The 20,672-nt window shown below is 44.2% G+C and overlaps 1 protein-coding gene across 2 annotated transcripts in view; it reads left to right on the forward strand.

The window, feature by feature from the left end:
- Window positions 1-20,672, forward strand: part of TOP1 (DNA topoisomerase I) — a 65,862-nt gene that overhangs the window by 43,008 nt on the left and 2,182 nt on the right. Inside the window, exons 1-14 of one of the 2 annotated variants that reach the window (XM_085557989.1) lie at window positions 169-453; window positions 1,764-1,839; window positions 2,770-2,867; window positions 7,255-7,370; window positions 10,621-10,742; window positions 11,371-11,493; window positions 12,902-13,089; window positions 13,717-13,861; window positions 14,898-15,041; window positions 16,061-16,246; window positions 17,729-17,797; window positions 18,399-18,513; window positions 19,163-19,290; window positions 20,371-20,465. In XM_085557989.1, the coding sequence (XP_085414115.1) occupies window positions 290-453; window positions 1,764-1,839; window positions 2,770-2,867; window positions 7,255-7,370; window positions 10,621-10,742; window positions 11,371-11,493; window positions 12,902-13,089; window positions 13,717-13,861; window positions 14,898-15,041; window positions 16,061-16,246; window positions 17,729-17,797; window positions 18,399-18,513; window positions 19,163-19,290; window positions 20,371-20,465 (1,769 nt within the window). In that variant the 5' untranslated portion in view covers window positions 169-289. Of the gene's footprint in view, window positions 1-168; window positions 454-1,763; window positions 1,840-2,769; window positions 2,868-7,254; window positions 7,371-10,620; window positions 10,743-11,370; window positions 11,494-12,901; window positions 13,090-13,716; window positions 13,862-14,897; window positions 15,042-16,060; window positions 16,247-17,728; window positions 17,798-18,398; window positions 18,514-19,162; window positions 19,291-20,370; window positions 20,466-20,672 lie in introns of those variants that run through there. The other variant, XM_021527850.4, reaches the window with a different exon arrangement.

A 20,672-nucleotide genomic window follows, 5' to 3' on the forward strand; every position in this document is an offset into this window, starting at 1 on the left:
TGGTGGTGCTCCATCCCTGCAGGTCTGTTTCCAAGAGACATGGGTGGGACATCTTTTCTTTTGTGTAATCACTTGCTGCCTTCTGCTAGGTTTGTAGGACTTCCCCTCTCACATCTGCAATGGAAAGATTAAGAATTGGGGTGTTCCTGTACATTAGGGTGTGTTTTGTCTGCGTAGAGCTCAAGAATAGTGACAATAAGGTTGAGTGCCTATGGATGACCATCAAAGGGAAGGCTGGTAATGCAGATATCCTGCTGAGAACCTTGCTCCAGACCACCCAACCAGGAGGATGAGGTGGATGAGCAATGCTATGAGTGGCTGGCTGACATTTCACCACTGCCAGCCCTTGTTCTTGTGGGAGACTTTAACCTGCTGGATACCTACTGGAAACTCAACACAGCAGAGAGGAGGCAGGCTGGGAGGTTCCTGGAGTGTGTGGAAAAGAACTTTCTGGTAAGGACAGCTGTGGCCTTACAGGGGTAGTACCCTGCTGGACCTGCTGTTCACAGACAGAAGGGCAGGTGGGAGATGTGGTGGTTGGAGGCTGGCATGGGCATCAATGGGCTGAGACCACCAGCATGGTGTTCAACAAGACCAAGTGCCGGTTCTGACACTTTGACCACAACCCTCTGCACTGCTCCAGGCTGGAGGCAGAGTTGCTGGAAAGGGCCCAGCAGAAAAGGCCCTGGGAATGGTGGTCAACAGCAGCTGAACAGGAGCCCAGGTGGCCAAGAAGGCCAATGGCACATGCCTGTATCAGGAATAGTGGCCAGCAGGACCAGGGAGGTGATTCTGCCCCTTTACTGGGCACTGGTGAGGGCACCTCAAGTTCAATTCAGGAAGGACATCAAGGTGTGGGAGGAAGTCCAGAAGAAGGCAGTGGAGCTCGGGAAGGGTCTGGAGCAGAAGTTCAGTGAGGAGCAGCTGGGGGGCCTCAGCCTGGAGAACAGAAAGCTCAGGGGTGACCTTATCACTCTCGGACCTTATCACTCTCCAGCACTCCCTGACAGGAGGGTGCAGCCAGTTGGGGGTCAGGCTCTGCTCCCCAGAACAAGGGATAGCACATGGTCTTAGGCTGCACCAAGAGAGCTTTAGGTTGGACATTAGGAGGAATTTCATCACAGAAAGGGTGATTCGACATTGGAATGGGCTGCCCAGGGAGTTGGTGGAGTCACTGTCCCTGGAGGCGTTTAAGGAAAGACTGGACATGGCACTCAGTGTCCTGGTCTGGTTAACAAGGCAGTGTTGAGTCATAGGTTGGACTGGATGATCTCAGAGGTCTTTTCCAACCTCAGTGGAAATGAGGTTGTATTTATGTCATTTGCCAGTACTCAATTTCACTATTGTTTGAACTAGTAGGGGGTGCAAAGAGTGAGTCTTGTGGGCAAGATCCCAATCTGATGACTGGAAAGAGAGTTGGGATAGAACATGCCAATAAGATTATACCCATTTATACCATCCCGTGGAATCACCGCATGGATAATAATGATTTTGAATCGATTCTTCATTGAGGAAGATGTTTGTTTCAGCAGTGAAACTTGTGGAAAGGTATTGATAATAACATCTTGTAGGATTTGTAAACTGTTGTTCTGGATTGGGATTATTGAGTCTTCTGAAAGAGCAGGGTATAAATTATATTCTTTATAAATCAAAAGTGCCAGCTATGCTGCAAGCTTGTGCACATAAATTTTGTATGTCTGTGACTTCTCTTTATTTGTACTGGAAAATGGATCGATTTCATCAGCAAGTCTTTTTGTTCTTAGTGCTGACTACAAACCGAAGAAAATCAAAACAGAAGACATCAAGAAAGCAAAGAAAAGGAAACAAGAGGAAGAAGAGGTACTATAACAGACAAATTCATTTTTATGATAAAGAAGAGCCATGCTATTTGGTGTGGGATTATGCAGAGCAAAGGGAATCTGATTTTGTCTGGAACAGAGCTGTGTGTGGCAGATCCCCACTTATGGTGCAGATATTAATTTATCTGAACTGTAATTTATAAAAAGTCAGGGAAAATTCCTTTCCAACCCTTAAAACAAAGGATGGAGAACATGCCTTTAGGACATGAACTTCTAGGCTGTTCAGGCAATTCACAGTCCTTCTGTTAAGGAGCTGGCAGGGGACAGGGGAGCCTTGCTCACAACATGTGCTAATTGCAGGGTTCAGAGGCAGTGGAGATGGAAAAGAGATTAGATACCAGAAGGAAGCTTAAAGCATTTAGATGGAGCCTAGGTAGAAATTTCTTTGGAGAGGGTTTTGCAAAAGGTTAGCTATAATTTGAGACTGACAAACTACACATCTAGCAAAGACACCCTTGTGAGACACATGTTGCAGCACCTCTGGGCAATAGGGTTAATTTAATTCTTCCCTTCAAAGGAAGTGTCTCTACACTGAGCATGCACCAAGATAAACCACCTGATTATGGTGGTTGTGCTCTGCAGCATTTGCCAGACCAGACACACCAGTGCAGGCCAGGGAGGAGGTTCTGTAACACAGCAATTCCCTTCCCATGGCCCAGACTTGGCCCTTATCAGGTGATAACTGGCTGTGTGCATTTAGCATGTCCCCAGTGTAAAGTAAAAGAATTTGGCTGAAAACTTGAGTGGGACCATCAGCAGACTTTGACTTAATGGGATGATCTAAGAGCACATTTATGTGGTGAAGCCACAGGAGTTCAGCTCTTATATACCCCAAGAGAGTATTTTAGTTCTTTTCAGGGGAGGGGGAAATAGAGTAGCTTGTTCTAACAGGATCTTACTCATTTTGCAGGACAGCAAAGCAAAGAAAGTCAAGAGCAAAGATAAGAAAGTCCCCGAAGCAGACAAAAGAAAGAAGCCGAAAAAAGAAGAGGAGCAAAAATGGAAATGGTAACTATATATAGTCAGTGCTGTGGGCTCCCATCTGCACCTGGACTTGCCTGTACCTCCCATGCTGGCTGAATAAGCACATCTGGCTTTCTCTTCTGTTGATTCATGAGGATTTGTTCTGAATAATTGGCTTACTTTCTGGTAAGCTCTAAATAAATATCTCATTCACTGTGTTCATCCTCTGAAGTAGAAGTGATATCCCTAAAACAGGAAATAAGTGTTTTAGTGGGGTTGTCTGGGTAGGTTTGTTTTTTTTTTTCTTCCCTATCTGTGCTATAGGAGCTGCCTATAATGATCAGATACCAATATTCTTGTGCCCAGAAGCTGCTCTGTGCTGACACTCTTGAGAGCAGTATGAAAGCTTGTAGGCTTGGGGGTGTCAGCAGGAATATATTAATAGGTGCAGGTGGATTAAGGAATATATTAATGAGTGCAGATGTGTTAAGCAGTATTTTATCTAGTAGAACTAGTAGAGTTCTTAACTAGTAGAGTGCTTAACTGTGTTAAGCAGTATTTTATCTAGTATTTATCTAGTAGAACTTAGCCATGTTCCATAGAAGTACAGCATGAGTGGGTATCAGCTGTGCCTCTCAAAACTGCTCCTGCCTCTGGCACAAAAATGAAACTTGATCAAGTGGCCAGTTAGCTCAGCCTGTTTGACAAATGATTTCTGAAAATGAGTTTTAAATGAAAAACACTTTATGTCCTGCCCAGGATCCTTAAGTAACATCACTGAAGTTGTACTTTCAACCACTCTTAATTTTTTTTAGTATCATTTTTAAATAAGTCTGACCTTTGTGGTTCATTTGGAAGACAGACCTGTGATACATCAGTAGTGCTCTGTGTAAGAAACCTGCTGGATTTTTTTTTTTAACTCTCCATAGTAATTTAAGCTGTTATTTCTAGATTTGAGGGAGCTACCATTTGTGTGTTTTGAAGTTTTGGCCTTAGGACTTCCCTCATTTTAATGTATATGTACTTCTTGAAAGCATGTGTGTTTTCTGCCCACCTGTAATGTATTTTTATGGCCTTTCAAGGATGTTTCCTTGATATTTTCTCAGATCATTTGAATGTTTTTAATAGTTTTGTAGAGTTGAGGAAAGTCTTTGTAATCTTGTTCAATCCTTTCAGGTTCAATCCTTTACTCCTTTATTGACACTATTACTGATTCATCCTTAAAAAGAAAAAAAAATCCTGTGTAATGTTCATAGTCTTTACATATTTCTCTTTGACTGTCACAACTTCCTCAGAACATCAGCACTTGCAAATCTTTTTCATATTTGAATACTCTTTTAGCAACTTGGGTTTCTAGCCTCTCCCCCAAACTCCCCTTTTTCCTGAACAATCCGCTTTTTTCTCAAATCCTTTGACAGCATATTTTTAATGTGCTGTAACATTACCAAACCACAGGGACATAAAGCAATAGGAAAACTACAGAAGGTCCTTTTAAGCCTTAACGATCTGGGTTTTTTTTGGCTTTGTCTCAGCTCTAATCCCAGCTCCCTTTTATTGTGAGCTGTATCCTTGAACAGCAGACCTTTACTGGAAAGCTGGGCTGTTCCCCCCTCACCTGCCTGGGCAGCACAGGCCCCTTTAGCAGTGTTAAGCCCTGCAGTTTGTGCTTACTGCTGATGAGAAGTGCCTTAGAAAGCAAGAATTTTGCAGAATTTGGCACCAGCTAGCTGCATCCTTCTGCTGATGTTCCTGTCATCCAGCTGCAGCTTTGTATAGCGTTTCTTTGCAGGACAAGGTTTCATCTGCACTTCACTTGTTTCTCTTAAGGGCATTTTATGTTCCATCTGAGTCAATTTTCTGAGCGTCTGATACCTTTTTTTTGGCTGCTTCCTCAAGTGCTTGCTGCCTTGAGCATTTTCACCCTCACTTGTTTGAATGCTTGATGCAGACATCCCCAAGGCACTGGCCTCATTCATCACCGAGTGCAGCTCTTGCAGAGGTCATTTTCACGCCCTGTCAGCGTGTGAAGAATGTGATCCACAAGTGCACCTTAGGAGCACTTCTCCCACCTTGTGTTACAGCAAGTTCATTTCCTTGAAATAACATATCCCTGAGGTATGTTCTAGTTTTTTTTCTCAAGAATGTTCTCTCTTTTCATTCCACTTGAAAGATCTTCTCCAACTTTTCCTCCCTGAGCCACCCTGGCATATTTAGACAAGCTTGATGTGGGATTTAATTAAGAAGCCTATATGACTGATGAGATGTTGCTGGAATCAGTGAGGCAGCTTTCCTAATAGGCAGAATTCTCCCACAAAATCATGTGTACAACGTTGCTTTAGAACCAGAAACTGCCAAGGACAGTGGTGCTGTAATGCTTTTCGTGTTTGAAATTAAATGAGGATGAAAAATTAGCTACACTCAGGAGACTCACTTTTATCTTTTGTCTTAATGCTTATGTGTGATGTTTAGGAAGGTGGAGGTGGGATTGGGGACGGTTTGTGGTCTTTTGGGGGCACACTTTCTGGTAGTTTTGAGCTTAGAAACTACCCCATGAATTCCATGTTCCCTTGTAGCCTTCCCAGAAGGCACAATGTCCTTCTACTGTCTATTTAAACTGCTGCCTTTCTAGTACTGCTTTTACATGCATCCTTTGTAAAAGAACAGGAAGTAATAGAGGTACTGATTTTTTCACCAAGTAAATACCAGAGGAATAAATTTTAAAAAACAAGAATGACAAACCTGTCCTGAAAAGCAGTAACTACTGTGAATGATGCCCTTATTTTGTTCTTACTGGAATAAAATTGCTCATTGTCAGAGAGAAGAAGCTTATTCTGGCCGAGAGTGGTTTAGATTTATTTTGCTGAAAGGAGCTTCTGGATGGAAGAACCTAGGCCTATGTTTGACAAAACATTTATATTTCTAGCTTCTAATTAGTAAAAAAACAGCAAAACACAACAATCATTAGGATTGTAAATATTTGGAATCTGTGTCAATATTGGTTTCTTATATCAACATGGTTTACTCGAGCCTTCTTTTCAGTCAGGGACTGAAGTCTGACATGCAGTTCTGTACTGATAGCTGGGTTTGGGTGCTTTGCTGTTAAAGCTGTTGCTTCTCATCAGAAGTCAGGTCCAGTGGTGCGGTCAAAGATGGTGCCTTTCAAACTCCAGCCAGCTGCTGTGTTGCTGCTGTTCCTAAATTGTTGATGTACAGACACAAGTGAAACATTTTGAGTGTCTTCTAGCAGAAACTGTTGTACAGTGTTTATCTTCCATGCTGTGACTTTTATCTCGGTAGAGATGAAGCAATCAGTCAGTGCATCACAGCTCCTGAGATGCAGGCAGCACATCTTTGCTCAGCTGCTGTGGCACCTGGAATGGGAATGCTGCTCCTTAGGACTGACACCAGACAGAAGCTTAAACCTCTTTTTTTATTGTCATGGCTGCTCAACAAAGTTGTCTGGGCAATTCAGAGACTGAGTGCTGTGACAGGTTAATGGTCTTGCAGTTGATTGATCGCTGAGGTGAAATAGCCTTTCCCAGCAGGGAATCCTGTGCCAGCAGCATGTAGCAGTAATGTTGTGGTAATCATGAAAGGAGCTTGGAGGGGAGCAGTGTGGAATCAGTGGCCTGGGCACTGGGAACTGGGGGGGAGGATCCTGGCCTGGCAGGACCCTTTTCTCTGCAGATGAATTGCTGACCCTGTTCCCTTGGAATGTGGGATTGGTGGCGCCCGCCTTGCTGTGTTGTGATACCAAATGCATCACTTGCAAAGCATTTTTATAGAGCATTTTTACAGTGTCTTAAAGGCAAACATTCAGTTTTCTGGGCTGCTGTTTTTCTTCAAGTATGCTTTTCTTACCCAGAGAATTTGAATGAATATAAAATGACAGAGCAGATTTTAGTCTTTCTTGTCCAAGCAGGTTTGTTCTCATTTAGGTCATAAATAAACATCTGCTTCTTTATCTCTGCCCTTAATGGCATATTGTCCACATCTCAAAGCAGCTGCATAATATACCACAATTGTTTGACTTTGCTGAGCAGGCATCCTGGACCTGATGTTGGATCACAGCTGAAACTAATTTGGCATGATCCTAGCTGGTTTACAGGGTCCAAGTCTTATTTTCTTAAGATCTAAGCAATTTCAGCTATGTGATTTTGTGAAAAGAGGAGCAAATGAGAGGTGAGGAGTAGGATGGCATCAGATAATCTGCAGCCCAAGGTGTTCTGCTTATGGATGTGACTGTGCTTTCGGAAAAAGAAAAGGAGGAAAAAAAGGAATTAAATGGTGATAGTACATTGAGTATTTGTTGTTGGTCTGTACCCGACAAAGCAGCGATTTCTTGCTGATGTAGCATACTCTCATACCCACACAGTAATAAAATTAAGATTGGGAGCTTAAAATTGTATTGGTTCATATTTCTCTCTTGAAGGTGGGAAGAAGAGCGCTACCCTGAAGGCATTAAATGGAAGTTCCTAGAGCACAAAGGTCCTGTATTTGCTCCACCATATGAACCTCTGCCTGAAAATGTCAAGTTTTATTATGATGGTGAGTTAATCCGTGTTTCTACTTGCTAGAAAGAGAAATAAACATCTCAGGGTATTGCTGTGTTCTTCAGGGTACTGAAGAGCTGAGGAGGTGGTTGTGTTTTAGTGGTTCACTTAAATCAGCTCCTCAGCAGCAAAGTGAAGTCTGTGGAAGGAAAGGAGTTTAGCTGAGCCTGCTGAATTCTGCTCATTGCAGTGACACAGGGATGAACCTGCTCTCAGTTCCTTATGGGGGTGAATCTCTCAGGTTCCTTAGCAGAATGAGGGTGTCTGATGCCTCAGAGTAGCAGTGACCAGTGGAGTATGTAATTGTAGCTGCCTCATCACTGGTCACCTTTAGGCTTGCTTTTGTTTTCTTTAACCTCAAGAACTGCAACTTCCATCATCCGTGGCGAAATTCATCATCATTTGGTGGCATGAGTGAAAGAAAAGAAAATTGAATTTGGGTACAGATGATTAGGATCTTGTAGGAATTAATGGGATGACCCTGGTCTCAAGGACAGAGCCCTGTCATGTAAGTCATGGTCCCATTCCCTGACCACTGCCTGTGGTAGAACTAATTGGTGTGGGATTCAAGTATCCTGGGCTGCCTGGCTGGTAGAGACTCACGTGGAAGGGATTACATGATGTGATGCCTGTTGGAGCCTGGACTTGATGACCTGTGTGTTTCCTTTCTGTGATCATGTTAAATGAAGGATCAAATTAACCCAGGATTGAATTAAGTGGGAGGTATTTTGAATGGATGAAAATGTAATTTTTGGTGATGGGGCCATCTGCACATGGAACTCTTCCAGGAGCAACGTGCTGTTTTCATGTGACATGACACAATGTTTTTAAATACTGAGGAATAGGTGGCATTACATTTTCAGCAGAAAAGTAGTGGAATAAATATGCTGTAGCCTATTAAAGGCCATCTCCAAGCAAGTAGCACAGTGATCAAAGATGTCTGCAGCCTTCTTTCTTAGGGTTTGATAAGGGCTGATACAAAGTTGGAAATTATTCTCTTCTACTGAAAAATGCATGATCTCTCCTGTTGTCTAGAGAAGGGGAGGGGCAGATTGCACTGTGCTATCCCTTGGTGCAGACAGCAATAAGCTCCTCTTCTCTCCAGCCATCTATTTCACAGAGCCTCTGCAGGGATTTCTGCAACCTCTGCCTCTGTCATCACAGAAATTCATCAATAAGCTCAATAGTCATAGGCTGGGCAGGGAGGGGGTCTGGCAAATAAAGACATCCCATAAGTATTCCTTGAGAAACTAGGCAAAAAATCAGCTGTCTGATTTACACAGCAGCTGCTGAGAGCCTCTGTCTGTGCTCACAAGGCATTGTCTCATTTCAGGATTATCCCGGGGTGATTTGTAGAGCCCAGTAATGAGGCTGTGGCTGGCCAGCAGCCGGCTCACACCAGAGGAATCTGTCCCTGGCCTAGGGATTCACTGCCTGCTTTCATCTCACATAAAAATTGCTGGGGCTCTTGGAAGTGCCTGTGATAGTGACTCTGGGAAGGAGCTTGAAATGCCAAACCCAGCCTGTGGGTTAACCAGTCACTGCTCATAGGCCAGAGGTGGTTCCAGCTTGCCCATTTTTCTGTAGATGGGGCAAGGTAGGAGTGTAGGTGGTGGCAGCTGCAGTCGTGGCCATGAGGTTTCTTCTGCTCATTATGTCCCCTGGTTGCTCTGGTTTTCAGTTTTAAATCGGGTAACTAATAGTCATGCCCCTGCAATAAATCCTTTCTTTACCAGCTCTGTCACTAAGAGTCTTTTCAAACCTTAGGGAAAAAAAAAAAAAAAAAAGGAAATTGTTTCCAATTAAATATATTCTAAAGTGATTATATAAAGGTGACTGATCCTTCAGCTAGCTGGGAAAAATATCAGACATTTTAGCCCCATAACATGTTACTAACTCAATAGCCTCTGTTAAGCTGAAATTGCAGTCTGGAAAAACAGTTTCCCTTGCTGTCTCTCCCTTCCCCCATTTCCTGTTATAAGCAAACAAATGCTGTATTTTAGGTTACAGCTTAAAAATTGGCAGAGTTACTGTTGGTTTAATTTAATTGTGGAATATTCTCAGATCATTGAGAGGACGTTTTGCTAAGTCCTGTTTTACAAGGCTTTATAGATCTTTTAAGGCTTTATAGCTGACTCCCATGCTTTAATTTTAGAGATGATGCAACTTTTGAAAATATGTAGTAAACCCAAAGCATGGTATTTTTTTTTTCCAAGAGCACAGATTGAACAGTTTCTTGTGTTCACTTGTGTGCAGTAAAATGGTTGTTAAAAATCCCCATGTATTGACGGCCAAGCATTGGAACTTCAAATATTTCTTGCAACTAAACTAGTTGGAGATGAGAGCTGCGTGCAGAATCCTTCAGAGGGGTGGCTGGCACCCCGTGTTTCATCAGGAATGCAGTCAGGACCAAGAAAAGCTTGATAAGAATGTTAGATGTTGAGTGCACAGCCTCGATGCAGCAGCAGCCTCTTTCCTTGTGCTTCAGTCTCCCCTTGCAGCAATTCCACTTTGTGCTGCAGTCATGCAGAGAAGCTGGAATGTGACCCCTCCATTCACTGACAGCTCAGTCTTTCTTAAAAATGACTGCCTTTTGAGCCTGCTGGGAGATGCAGGAGTGCATTCCCACAGCAGAGGGAACAATTAGCAGAACCCTGACACGTTTCCTTACAATGAGAGCGAGTTCAATATTTGGCATCTCTTCCCAGCCTATTTGCAGTGTATCCAGAGGAAGGGCTCTTCCTGCCTACAAGTAGCTAAAGGCTGGAAGGGGTGTTCCAAGGTGGAGTTTGTCTGTGCACTGAAAAGGAATACAGGGACTGTATTTCCCATATGTCTTGAGTGCTGGAATATGAAATTTAATAAAATCCCTGCTTTTTTGACATCAAACAGCAGTGTCTCCCCAGGAGCACGCCCAGCATGGAGGTGGCTCAGCAGAGGGTTTCCTGCAGCAGGCCTTTTCCCCTTCCTGCCCTGCAGCCCAGACCTGCCTCACATCAAATTGCTGTTGCTTATTTAATGTTTAGATTCCAGAGGAAATTTTTTTTTCAAAATGTTTGTGGTGGAAGTCAAGCAGTTGCACTTCTCTGTTTCCTTTGTCCATTCAAGTTGCTGTATTATGTAATGTTTTAAGACAAACTTCTCTGTAGTAAAAATATAATCCTTTAGGGTAGCTACTATGTTCTCTTTATGACTTTGATTCCTGTTTACCATTTTCTTTATAAGAAGAAAACCTTTCTTTGTAGGTAAAGTCATGAAGCTGAGTACCAAAGCAGAAGAAGTTGCCACATTCTTTGCGAAAATGCTTGATCATGAGTACACTACAAAGGAGATCTTCAGGAAAAACTTCTTCAAGGACTGGAGAAAGGTATGCACATAGTCCTGGGCTGCAGTGACTGTGGACATGTCTCAGCACTGACCAGAGAAGAGGGGCTGCTGTTCCATGCACACAGAGTTTCCCATTTTTCCTGTAGTTTCACCAGGAAAGACCCTTTCTAAACCAACAAAGTCAGGTCCCTCTGTTGCGGCACCATGGGGTGTACCCGACTTGCCTGGTACGTGACTTGTGTAAGAGCCAGATTTACTAGAAAGAAACCCCTTCCAAAGAACTAAAACAGAGATGTTCCCTTCAGTCATCAGCCATAACAGCAAGCCTTTAGATAAGTTTGGTGCAGTTTTCCTCGGTATATTTCTAGGTTTTTCTCCTCATCCCTCAGCAGTCCCAGTCAGGGTGTGGGAGTTCTTTGGAAAGTGGTGCAGCATTGCCCAGTGCTTGGGGAGATCAGAACCCTTCAAGGCCAATGCTCCATAGGATCTGCTGTCTGTCCTTTCCCCTCTGACCTCAGCTGCAGTGAGCCTGTACAGGAATTTGGAGATACTGGGGGAGGGGGGTGTTATTGTGAGAACCTGCCTGTTGTCCCTGTTTAGGCTGCCTGGAGCAGGGTAAGCTCTTTGTGTGTGTGTATAAACTTAAAGCACTGCTTTCTTTCTGCAAGGAAATGACCTCTGAAGAGAAGAGCACTATCACCAGCCTCAGCAAGTGTGACTTCACCCACATGAGCCAGTATTTCAAAGCTCAGTCGGAAGCTAGGAAACAGATGTCCAAGGAGGAGAAACAGGTACCAGTGGGAATTCGAGGAGGCTTTGTGGTTGTAAACATCTTTGTGCAGTCATTCCCCTCGCTGTGCATACGTCACTGTTTTTCACCAGGTTATTGCATTCATGTGGGCTGTAGGAGTATGCACTGTGCAGCTCAGGTAGGGCAGAGCACTGTGTTTACAGCTGAATCTTCATCCTGACTTGAAATGGTATTGATAGGGCTGATCCTGCTTAAGGAAAGAAAGTAACTGCTTAAGTAAACTTAACTGCTTAAGTCAATAAAGAGAATCAGAGGTGTTGCCTCTGGGTGCATTGGTCCCTGGGAAATTATGAGCAGTGGATAGTCAGTTAAGGATGGTTTAGATCAGGATGGGGGAAAGGATGCAGCAATGCTATTAGTGAATAAAATGAGAGAAGAAATCTTAAACATCAAGTAATACTGTTTTTTGAATAAAAATGAATTTTATTATCCAGTAGCATGGCTACAGTGTCTTGTAGGTTAAGAATTAAATTAACTGCAATGGATGTCAGTAGGTGGAAACATTCCCCAAGTTCTCAGTTGATCTTCTGCAATGCTCTAGTAGTTGTCCTTTGAATGAAAGGCCTGGCACCTTGGAATTACAGCCTTTGGGATCAGAGGGATCCCAACAAATTGAGAGCCCTTGTCTTCCTGCTGTTTCCGTTTGATAAATGCGGGTGAGCCCTTCAGTTCCTGTCCATGATAGCTCTTAAAATGAAGCAGAAATGGCTTTTTCTGTTTCTTAGCTGGTGCAGCAGTGCTGTCTGTGGGTCAGATGTTTTATTTTGAGCTGTAGTGTTTTTATTTTTCCTTCTATATAATTAGAGTTCAGACACAGAAGTATGCAGTGAAATCTCTGCACATTCTTTCTTAGAAGACTGTGTTCTGCTTGTGAAATCATTTGCTGACACAGGCTTGACATGCAGCAGCCTGGAGACATTCCTTTTCCTGCTTTCTGATGCCGAGTTCAAACACTGAAGTCTTTTATACACATAATTTTTATACATAAACAAGATAGGAAGTCCAGTGGATGTCAAATGCTCAGTATAAGATAAAAAGTAGCAGTACTGTGCTGGGGGTACCCTTGAAGCTGAGATACATGCATGGAGATACAACCCCTCCTGTTGTGGCAAAACTGTAGTTACCTTCACCAGCACTGATCTGCTTCCCTCAAATACAACTTTTCAGAGAGTTTTCACACATTCTTTCCCTTTTTCCAGTTTGTGTTGTGTGAATTTTATGAATGCTTTTCTGACCAGTCTGATACACTTGCCATGATAGGGATCTGTTTTTAGGTTGGGTCTTCAGCCTTTGTGTGGCGTAAATATAAAAATGTTTCAAGTCTTGGCATATAAAGGTGCGTGTGGTGCTGCTTGTGCCATATCATCTTTGCTTTCGGCTGTTCCCAGAAAATCAAAGAGGAGAATGAGCGGCTATTGAAGGAGTATGGTTACTGTGTGATGGACAACCACAAGGAGAGGATTGCCAACTTCAAGATTGAGCCCCCAGGTCTCTTCCGAGGTCGTGGGAACCATCCCAAAATGGGGATGTTGAAGAGGCGCATCATGCCCGAAGACATCATCATAAACTGCAGCAAGTGAGCACTGCATGCTTCACGCCTTGGCTTTGCTTTCTAGAGCTCATTTTTTAAAACCCTGTATAAGTTGATACTCAAACATGTAGGATTAGGGATGCAGCTTATCTTGTTCTAGTATGGATAAGAAACTGAGTCATACAAGCAAAGACTGAGCAAGGCAATCATGGGTTTCATGTAGAACTTCTTCAACATATTTTCTGCCTCACGCCTACAGCCTACATCTGCCTGAACTGCCTTTCCCGATAGTATTTCCAGAATAATTTTCTTATAGATAGGTTGCCCTACCTTGTCTTCCTTGATATTGAAGGATAAGGTTTGGTGGGCTTTTCTTTACTCTCTCTAGTCTTCATAAGTATCCACATTATTTTATACAGTGTTCACACATAAAATCTGGTCCTAGCAATTACAGTATATGTTCAGCAGGTACATGTTGGTAGCAGTTATATTCCCAATCTTCGTTCATTTTGATTTACTTGGTTTCCTGCTTATGGAGATAATGCACTTCTGTTGCCTCAGTTCCTTCTCCTACACTTTCTTTGTGTAATGCTGTTAATTACCATCTCTGTTTTGATGCTGGTAGGATTTTCTTTAACTAGCTTTTATGGTCTGTTTTCTAATTCTCTGTAGGGATTCCAAAATCCCCGCCCCTCCACCAGGACACAAATGGAAGGAGGTTCGGCATGATAACAAAGTGACCTGGCTGGTTTCGTGGACTGAGAACATCCAAGGCTCTATCAAATACATCATGTTGAACCCTAGCTCAAGAATTAAGGTAAAGATGCAGTTAAAAAAGCAAAACCAATGCAATCTTCTTGGTCATGTTTCCAAGAAGCAAATGTAGCTCGTGGTTAGGAGAGAGACAGGAGGTAAAGCTGTACCTGGATGTTTCATCCTACAGTGGTTGAAAAACATGGGGAACCTTCTGTGCTTCTGTTCCCCCTTGAAAAGAGAGGATAGAGTTACTGCCCAGGAGAGCAGGCAAAATCTGGAAAATGTCTCCTGAAAAGCATTGTGGCATTTCTAGTAGGAATCCTTTAACCTGTGTAAACCTAAAAGGAAGCAATTTATCCAAGAACAGTCTTGCTCTGGTGGATATTTCACATACATTTGGCCTTAACTTCCCCTGCCTGGTACTGTAGTGAAGTTCTAACCATGGGTTGCTAATTAGTTGTTTGTAAAATTAAAAACCTGGCCAGGCTTCTGGCTGAGAAGGCTGGTAAGGAGCTCATGACTGAAGGAAAACAAACTCCTGCTGTGGGAGCAAATACCCAGTCTGTGGATCAAGTCCATAAAAGCAAGAATTTAAGCTCCCTTCATGAAGTCTTTTTCTGAGAGATTTTTTCCTGGATTGGAAACAAGGAGTTTGTCCTACAAATACAGGAGGAAAAATATCTGTATTCCTTGTGAATTCCTGCCCTCTTTTTGCTGTGTCTTGAATATATAATAATGATGATGAACTGTTGATGTTGCTTTTGCCTTTTAAGGGTATTTAATTACACAGCTGAAAGAACATAAGTGCCATCTGAATAAAGCAAAGGAAACCATTTGTATTTTGAGAAGCAGGGAAGATGTGTCTTTTGTGTCTCTCTCTAGTTGCTTCCATGGAAGTATTTAATATCATGGAAATCTGAACGACCTGCAGCTGTGTGGCAGCACAGTGTGAAGCTGAGCTGTGCAGCAGCAGCATCTCAGTGCTTTTGTACAGCGAGACTGTTTGCCACACAGGGGCTTGCAAAGCCTTGAGATGCACATTGGAGCTAGTCCTCTGCCTTCTCTGCAGTGCTGACCCTGTTCCAACTTCCCTGCAGGGTGAGAAGGACTGGCAGAAGTACGAGACAGCTCGGAGGTTGAAGAAGTGTGTAGATAAAATCCGGAATCAATACCGAGAAGACTGGAAATCCAAAGAGATGAAAGTACGGCAGAGGGCTGTGGCACTGTACTTCATTGATAAGGTGAGGCTCCTTCCTTGGCTCCTCTCACCTTCCCTATCCTGCTGGGAACACTTGGAAATGCTTGTCTTTGAAGGCAGAATTGAGCCCAGTTACTAAGGTATCCTGAGACTTCCTGGTGGGCAGGCTCCTTTTCCTTCCCATTACCTGGAATCCAGAGCAATAAACTATTGTACTAAACACAGCTATTTCAGGCAGCATTGTTCAATTCAGGCAAAACTCACAGCCTGGCTCCAGAATCACCCAGTTGGATTAGTGGGAACTTTGTGTGGGCCTTTTGTCTCTAGCTGCTTCAGTTTTCCTGCTGGGAATTTCTTCTGGTTTGTCACCTCTTCAGTATGAGGTCACAGTTGTGAGGTTTTGTAATTTTGCTAATTTTTTCACCATGGCATAAAGAAAACTGTAGTTGTGTTGATGCATTTAAAGCAACATAAAATCAGTTCCCAGAGAGCTGTTCCCTAGTAGCATATGGTGTCTTGACCAACTAAACAGGTTATGTTCAAAATGGTTTGATGTAAACCAGGCAACTTTGATGTGAATAATTGTGGTTTCATATGACCACTGAAGATTTCAAAAGTTAGAAATTGTTTTATCCAGCACTGTTAAAATGTGTGGGTTTTATGCAGTCAAATGTAGCCTTTAGATAATTTATACAAGCCAATATTTATTTAACCTGTATGCTATTTGAAATGTATTTAGTGAATAGGTAGGACCATAGAAGATGAACAACTGAACCATATGAATTGTTTCAAGTAGAGTTCACATGGAAGTCAATTTGATTTTTAAAAACTGACACACTTTTTGAAATTAATTTCTGTTAGTCCAGCCTGTCTCACAGTTTGAGTTACTTTATGAGCAAAAGCTGGTAAAGCATCGTGGCTTAAACTCTTAAAAAAAATATATATATATATATTCTCCTCTGGACCCTGCTGGTTCTAGGCCAGTATCTGAAGGTTTGCAGTATATCTTTATTCTGGGGATAGTTTGAATTCCTTACCTCTCTTGTCTTGATGTAAATGTAGCTTGCCCTGAGAGCTGGTAATGAAAAAGAAGAAGGAGAGACAGCTGACACCGTGGGCTGCTGCTCTCTGAGAGTAGAGCACATCAAGCTGCATCCTGAGCTGGATGGGCAGGAATACGTGGTTGAGTTTGACTTCCTCGGGAAGGACTCCATCCGATACTACAACAAGGTCCCTGTGGAGAAGAGGGTAAGGCACCCCTCCACAAGCACCTCCACAGACTGAAGAGCACAGAGATGTGGTCAGCACAGTCTGGATGGCATTAACTGGTTGCTTTATCACTGCTCAGATACAGAGACAGAAAATAATTCAGTGTGACATCCTTGTGGTGTGACACAGCCCAGTAGATGAGATGTTCAGACATCTTGCAGCTCTTCCCTGTGGTCTCAGTGTGAAGAGTTGACATACAGAACTGTAACATCTGTGTTAGACAAGCTTCCTGGGTCTCATTCTCATGATCAGAGTTAGTTTTGTCACCTGTAGATGGTGGAGTTGCAGACCTGTGTGACAAGTTACAGCATAAATGGTTCTGAGTGCTGCTGGCACTGGCAGAGCAGCAGTTTGACTGGGCCTTTGACAATAGACACCTCTGTGGTTTGGGTCACCTTGGAGCTGAGCCCTCTCACAGAAGATCTTGATCTTGGCTGCGCCAGAGCCTACAGAGAAGGTGCACTGATACCTCTGGCCTATGACTTCTTATGCCATGTTAATTCTTTTATTTCTGCCATCCACCAGTTTTCAAATCTGCTGTAATTTTGACCTAATTTCAGAATCAATCCCTATATAGCAGTGTGAACATGGAGGGCATTATCCATAATGTCTTTGGGTGTAACAGCTTTGCATCTGGCCCACAACTCTGTGGTCTGAGTTAGATACCCTGTGTATAATACTGTGGTAATTGTCATGACAGCCAGCAATAAATGTTGGTGCCTTGAGGAGCAAAACAACTGAAAAAAAATGAAACTACTGCTGCTCTAGAAATTAATGTGTGCTGGAATTCTTGGTTCACTGTGTAAAGAAGAAAACATATTTTTCTATTTAAATTTATTGGTATCCCTTGGTATTTTTTCAGTTCTTAAAATGGGGAGTTGAGTATTGTGGAACTAAAAATCTTTGTATATTAGGTGTCTATGGAAGAATGTGTGTTGTTGAGAAGCTGGAGAATTGGAGCATGCAGAGCTGGGATGTGTGGTCTCTGTTGTAATGAAAGATGCTTTGAGTATTCTCCCTACCCCAGTGAGACATGTTTGGGATGAAATTGTATAAAACAATGCAGCAGGGTTGGTTTCTTGGAGCTTCAGTCCATGGGAAATGGCTCAGGGGTCTCTTGGGCGCAAGTAATAATGGGAGAGTAAGGAAAAGGCAGGAGCTTTGGGGTCTCTTTCTCTGTTAGGCAGCTACAGCAGAGCAGTTAAGTTTCCTGAGTGTAATTTTGATCCAGAGGGTGAGAGGGCATTGAAGGCTCAGGACTCGTGTTGCTGGGGAGGAACCTGCAGCACAAGCATTGCATTAGGAGATGGTCTTTGCCTGCTGGGATGTAAAATCCAGCATCATCACTGTTCCCTGAAAGCACTTTAATGGCTCCCTGGCAGTCCTGCTTTTGAACAACTTAGTACTGCCCAGCGCTGTCTGGTGTGTGTGCCTGATGTTCCTGGTGTTCTTTTCCTGCAGGTGTTTAAGAATCTTCAGCTGTTCATGGAGAACAAGCAGCCTGAGGATGACCTCTTTGACCGCCTCAATGTAAGCACATAGTTCATGGTGAGGGTGGGGGAGCATCCTGAACAGGCTTGCTCTGCACCAGGCAGTGACAGCTGCTCCGTTCCAGAAATGGTTACACTGGAAATTTCCTTCCAGAGCACCTCGAAGCAGTGAGAGTCTGTCTCAGTGTGGTGTCTGACTTGCCCACAGGTTCCCAAAGCAGTGGGCCTTGGTCCTGGTGAGCCTTCCTGGCTCTGACCTGGGGAGGTTCTTTCAGAGTTCAGAGGTGTTGAATGCGTGAGGTGACAGATTTATCATGTGCCATCCCTGTCTGCACACTTGGCTCTGTGTGGGAGCACTGTGGTGGTCCAGGCATGTTTATTGTTACTGGAAACCAAAACCTCCACACCAAAGAAATCCGTTTTGGCCACGTGTGGTACTTATTACCAATCTAATATTTGTTGGTTCTTTGTTCACTTTTGCTGTGGTTTCAGTCATGCTGTGGCTATTCTGTTGTGGTCAGGTCTGAGTAGACCAGGTCTCAGCCATGAGCTGCAAGTGTGTGTCAGCCATAGATCCAGAGGTTTCACAAATGCTGTGGTCATTCCTAGTGCTCACTGCCATCTCCTTTCTGCTTCTTTAGACCAGTATCTTAAATAAACACCTTCAAGACCTTATGGAGGGACTGACAGCCAAGGTATTCCGTACTTACAATGCCTCCATCACGCTACAGCAGCAGCTCAAGGAGCTCACGAATCGTAAGTCCTGCCCTTGAAGCTGTGAGGGGAAGAGATCTTACCCTGCAATACAGATCTGGCTTCCTTGGCTGAGCCACAAGCTGTGTATCTGTTCACCACTTCCTTGTTACAGTTCTCCCAGTGCAAATGTCAGGCAGCTGAGGTCTGACCAAAAATCTGCCGTCAGTCTTTTGGGGTAGTTGAGCAACTCAGCACTGGGGCAAAACAGAACTGACTTGTGAGCACGCCAGGGTGTGCTTCCCAGGTTATGCCTATCTTTTACCAAATCTGTTTGCTTTCTGTTAATTGTCAGGTGCTGTAGATGACAGGCAAGACAGATGCATGTGTATCAGCCCCATGCTTCTTGGCTGCTCCTGCACAGCCCCTGTGAGCAGTGCTGCCTTGCACTTTGCAGTGTTAGCAAGTGGGCACGTAGGACTCGTGAAGCCCAGCAGTGTCCTGGGCAGGGTGGTCCTGCTGTCCACTGCTCTGGCTGTGCTTCCCCTCTGTTGATTTGAGATGGTGTCAGTGGTGATGAGGAGCATCCAGAAGGAGTTAGGGGCTGGGATGGAAGTGGCTAGACTTGGGACTGTAGTGTTGAGACTGGACTCTGGCTGTGGCACCATACCCTGGAGAAATCACTTGTTCACCACTCTCCTGTCCTTCACAGCGGATGACAACATCCCAGCAAAGATCCTCTCCTACAACCGTGCCAACAGAGCGGTGGCCATTCTGTGTAACCACCAGAGAGCTCCACCCAAAACCTTCGAGAAATCCATGATGAACCTGCAGAGCAAGGTACCTCCCTCTGCCCAGCTCTGAGGCAGCAGGGCTCCAAGTGCTGCATCTCAGGAGTCAGCATTCCTTTCCCTTGGGGTGAAAGCAGGACCTGCTTTTCCCTGTCAGGAGTTGGTGGTGTGTATCAGATATGGGCCTGCTCAGAGAGGAGCACTGAGCTGCAGGGGGCTTCTCTGAGTTGTCTTCTACCTGTAAAGAACAAGGCCAAACCCTTTTTCTGCCCTTCATCCTATAGCTGTGTGTTCTGCTGCCTTTGAAACTTGAGAGAAGCAGTCTCTGGCTCTGATCTGTGTTCCCTAAAGAACCTGGACTGGGCAGCCACCCCTGTTGTGTGAATCCCAGGCCACTGTCAGTGGTACATAGTACATTATTCCCCTCTCACTTGACCTCTTCCTTTGCAGATTGTTTCTGGTGAAGGCCATGAGGTCCAAAGGGGTTAGGTCTGTTCCTGGTCTGGCTTTAGAATAACTTTCACAATAAGGAGTTCTGGTTTGGCACTGCAGTGTCCCCTGCTTCCATAACACCTAACATGGCTGCCTTCACCCTAGATCCTAGAGCTTGGGGATGTGTAAGGGGAGTGTTTGAACAGGGGCTGCAAAATGCTGAATTTCCCTGAATCCCAAACTTAGTGAAGGGGAATTGCCTGAGGCGTTAACACCTTGCAATGTGTAGGATTTGGGGCTGATTCTACTGAGGGATCAGGAATCAATCTTCCATGTAGCAATCAGAGAGCTGATAGTGGTGGGATGCAGTAAAGGCAGACAAGCTGCCAGGAGGGGTTGGTTGGCCAGGCCAGAGCAAGCCAATTCCTCAGCCTGCATGGTTGTAGCTGTGTGAGAAAGCTCCCAGCATCAGCTTGTCTTTGGAAATGAGTGAGGCCCTGTTTTCTGAGGGGGATATCTCACCACACTTGGCTGTGCAGTGGTCAGTGGCCTGATTGCTCTGCAGGAGTGGATGTGGCTGCTGGTAGATTCTGAACACGGTCACAAACTGTTTTCCTGGGTCATGCTGCCCAGGGGTGACTGGCACAGCTGTCAGCAGCTTTTTCTCAGTGCTGCCATCTGGTTTTGCCTCTCCTAGATTGATGCCAAGAAGGAGCAATTAGCTGATGCCAGGAGGGAACTGAAAAGCGCCAAAGCTGATGCCAAGGTCCGGAGGGATGAGAAGTCTAAAAAGTAAGGCTGGTGTTACTGGGCTGTGCAACGCTCCCAGAAGGGGCCCTACACCCTGTATTCCACTTTCCTGGACTGTGATTTGGGAGGGCTTTCTTTTGCCCTTTTCATTCTGTGCATGAAGAAACGGCCACCTGCGGGGTGGTCTGACCTGCTGTTCCTGACATGGTCACTCATGCTGAGCCCTGCCAGTGCTCACCCACCCCACTG

The sequence above is a fragment of the Lonchura striata genome, chromosome 20 (genome assembly GCF_050655825.1).
Source record: "Lonchura striata isolate lonStrDom1 chromosome 20, ASM5065582v1, whole genome shotgun sequence".
Classification (NCBI taxonomy): Eukaryota; Metazoa; Chordata; class Aves; order Passeriformes; family Estrildidae; genus Lonchura; species Lonchura striata.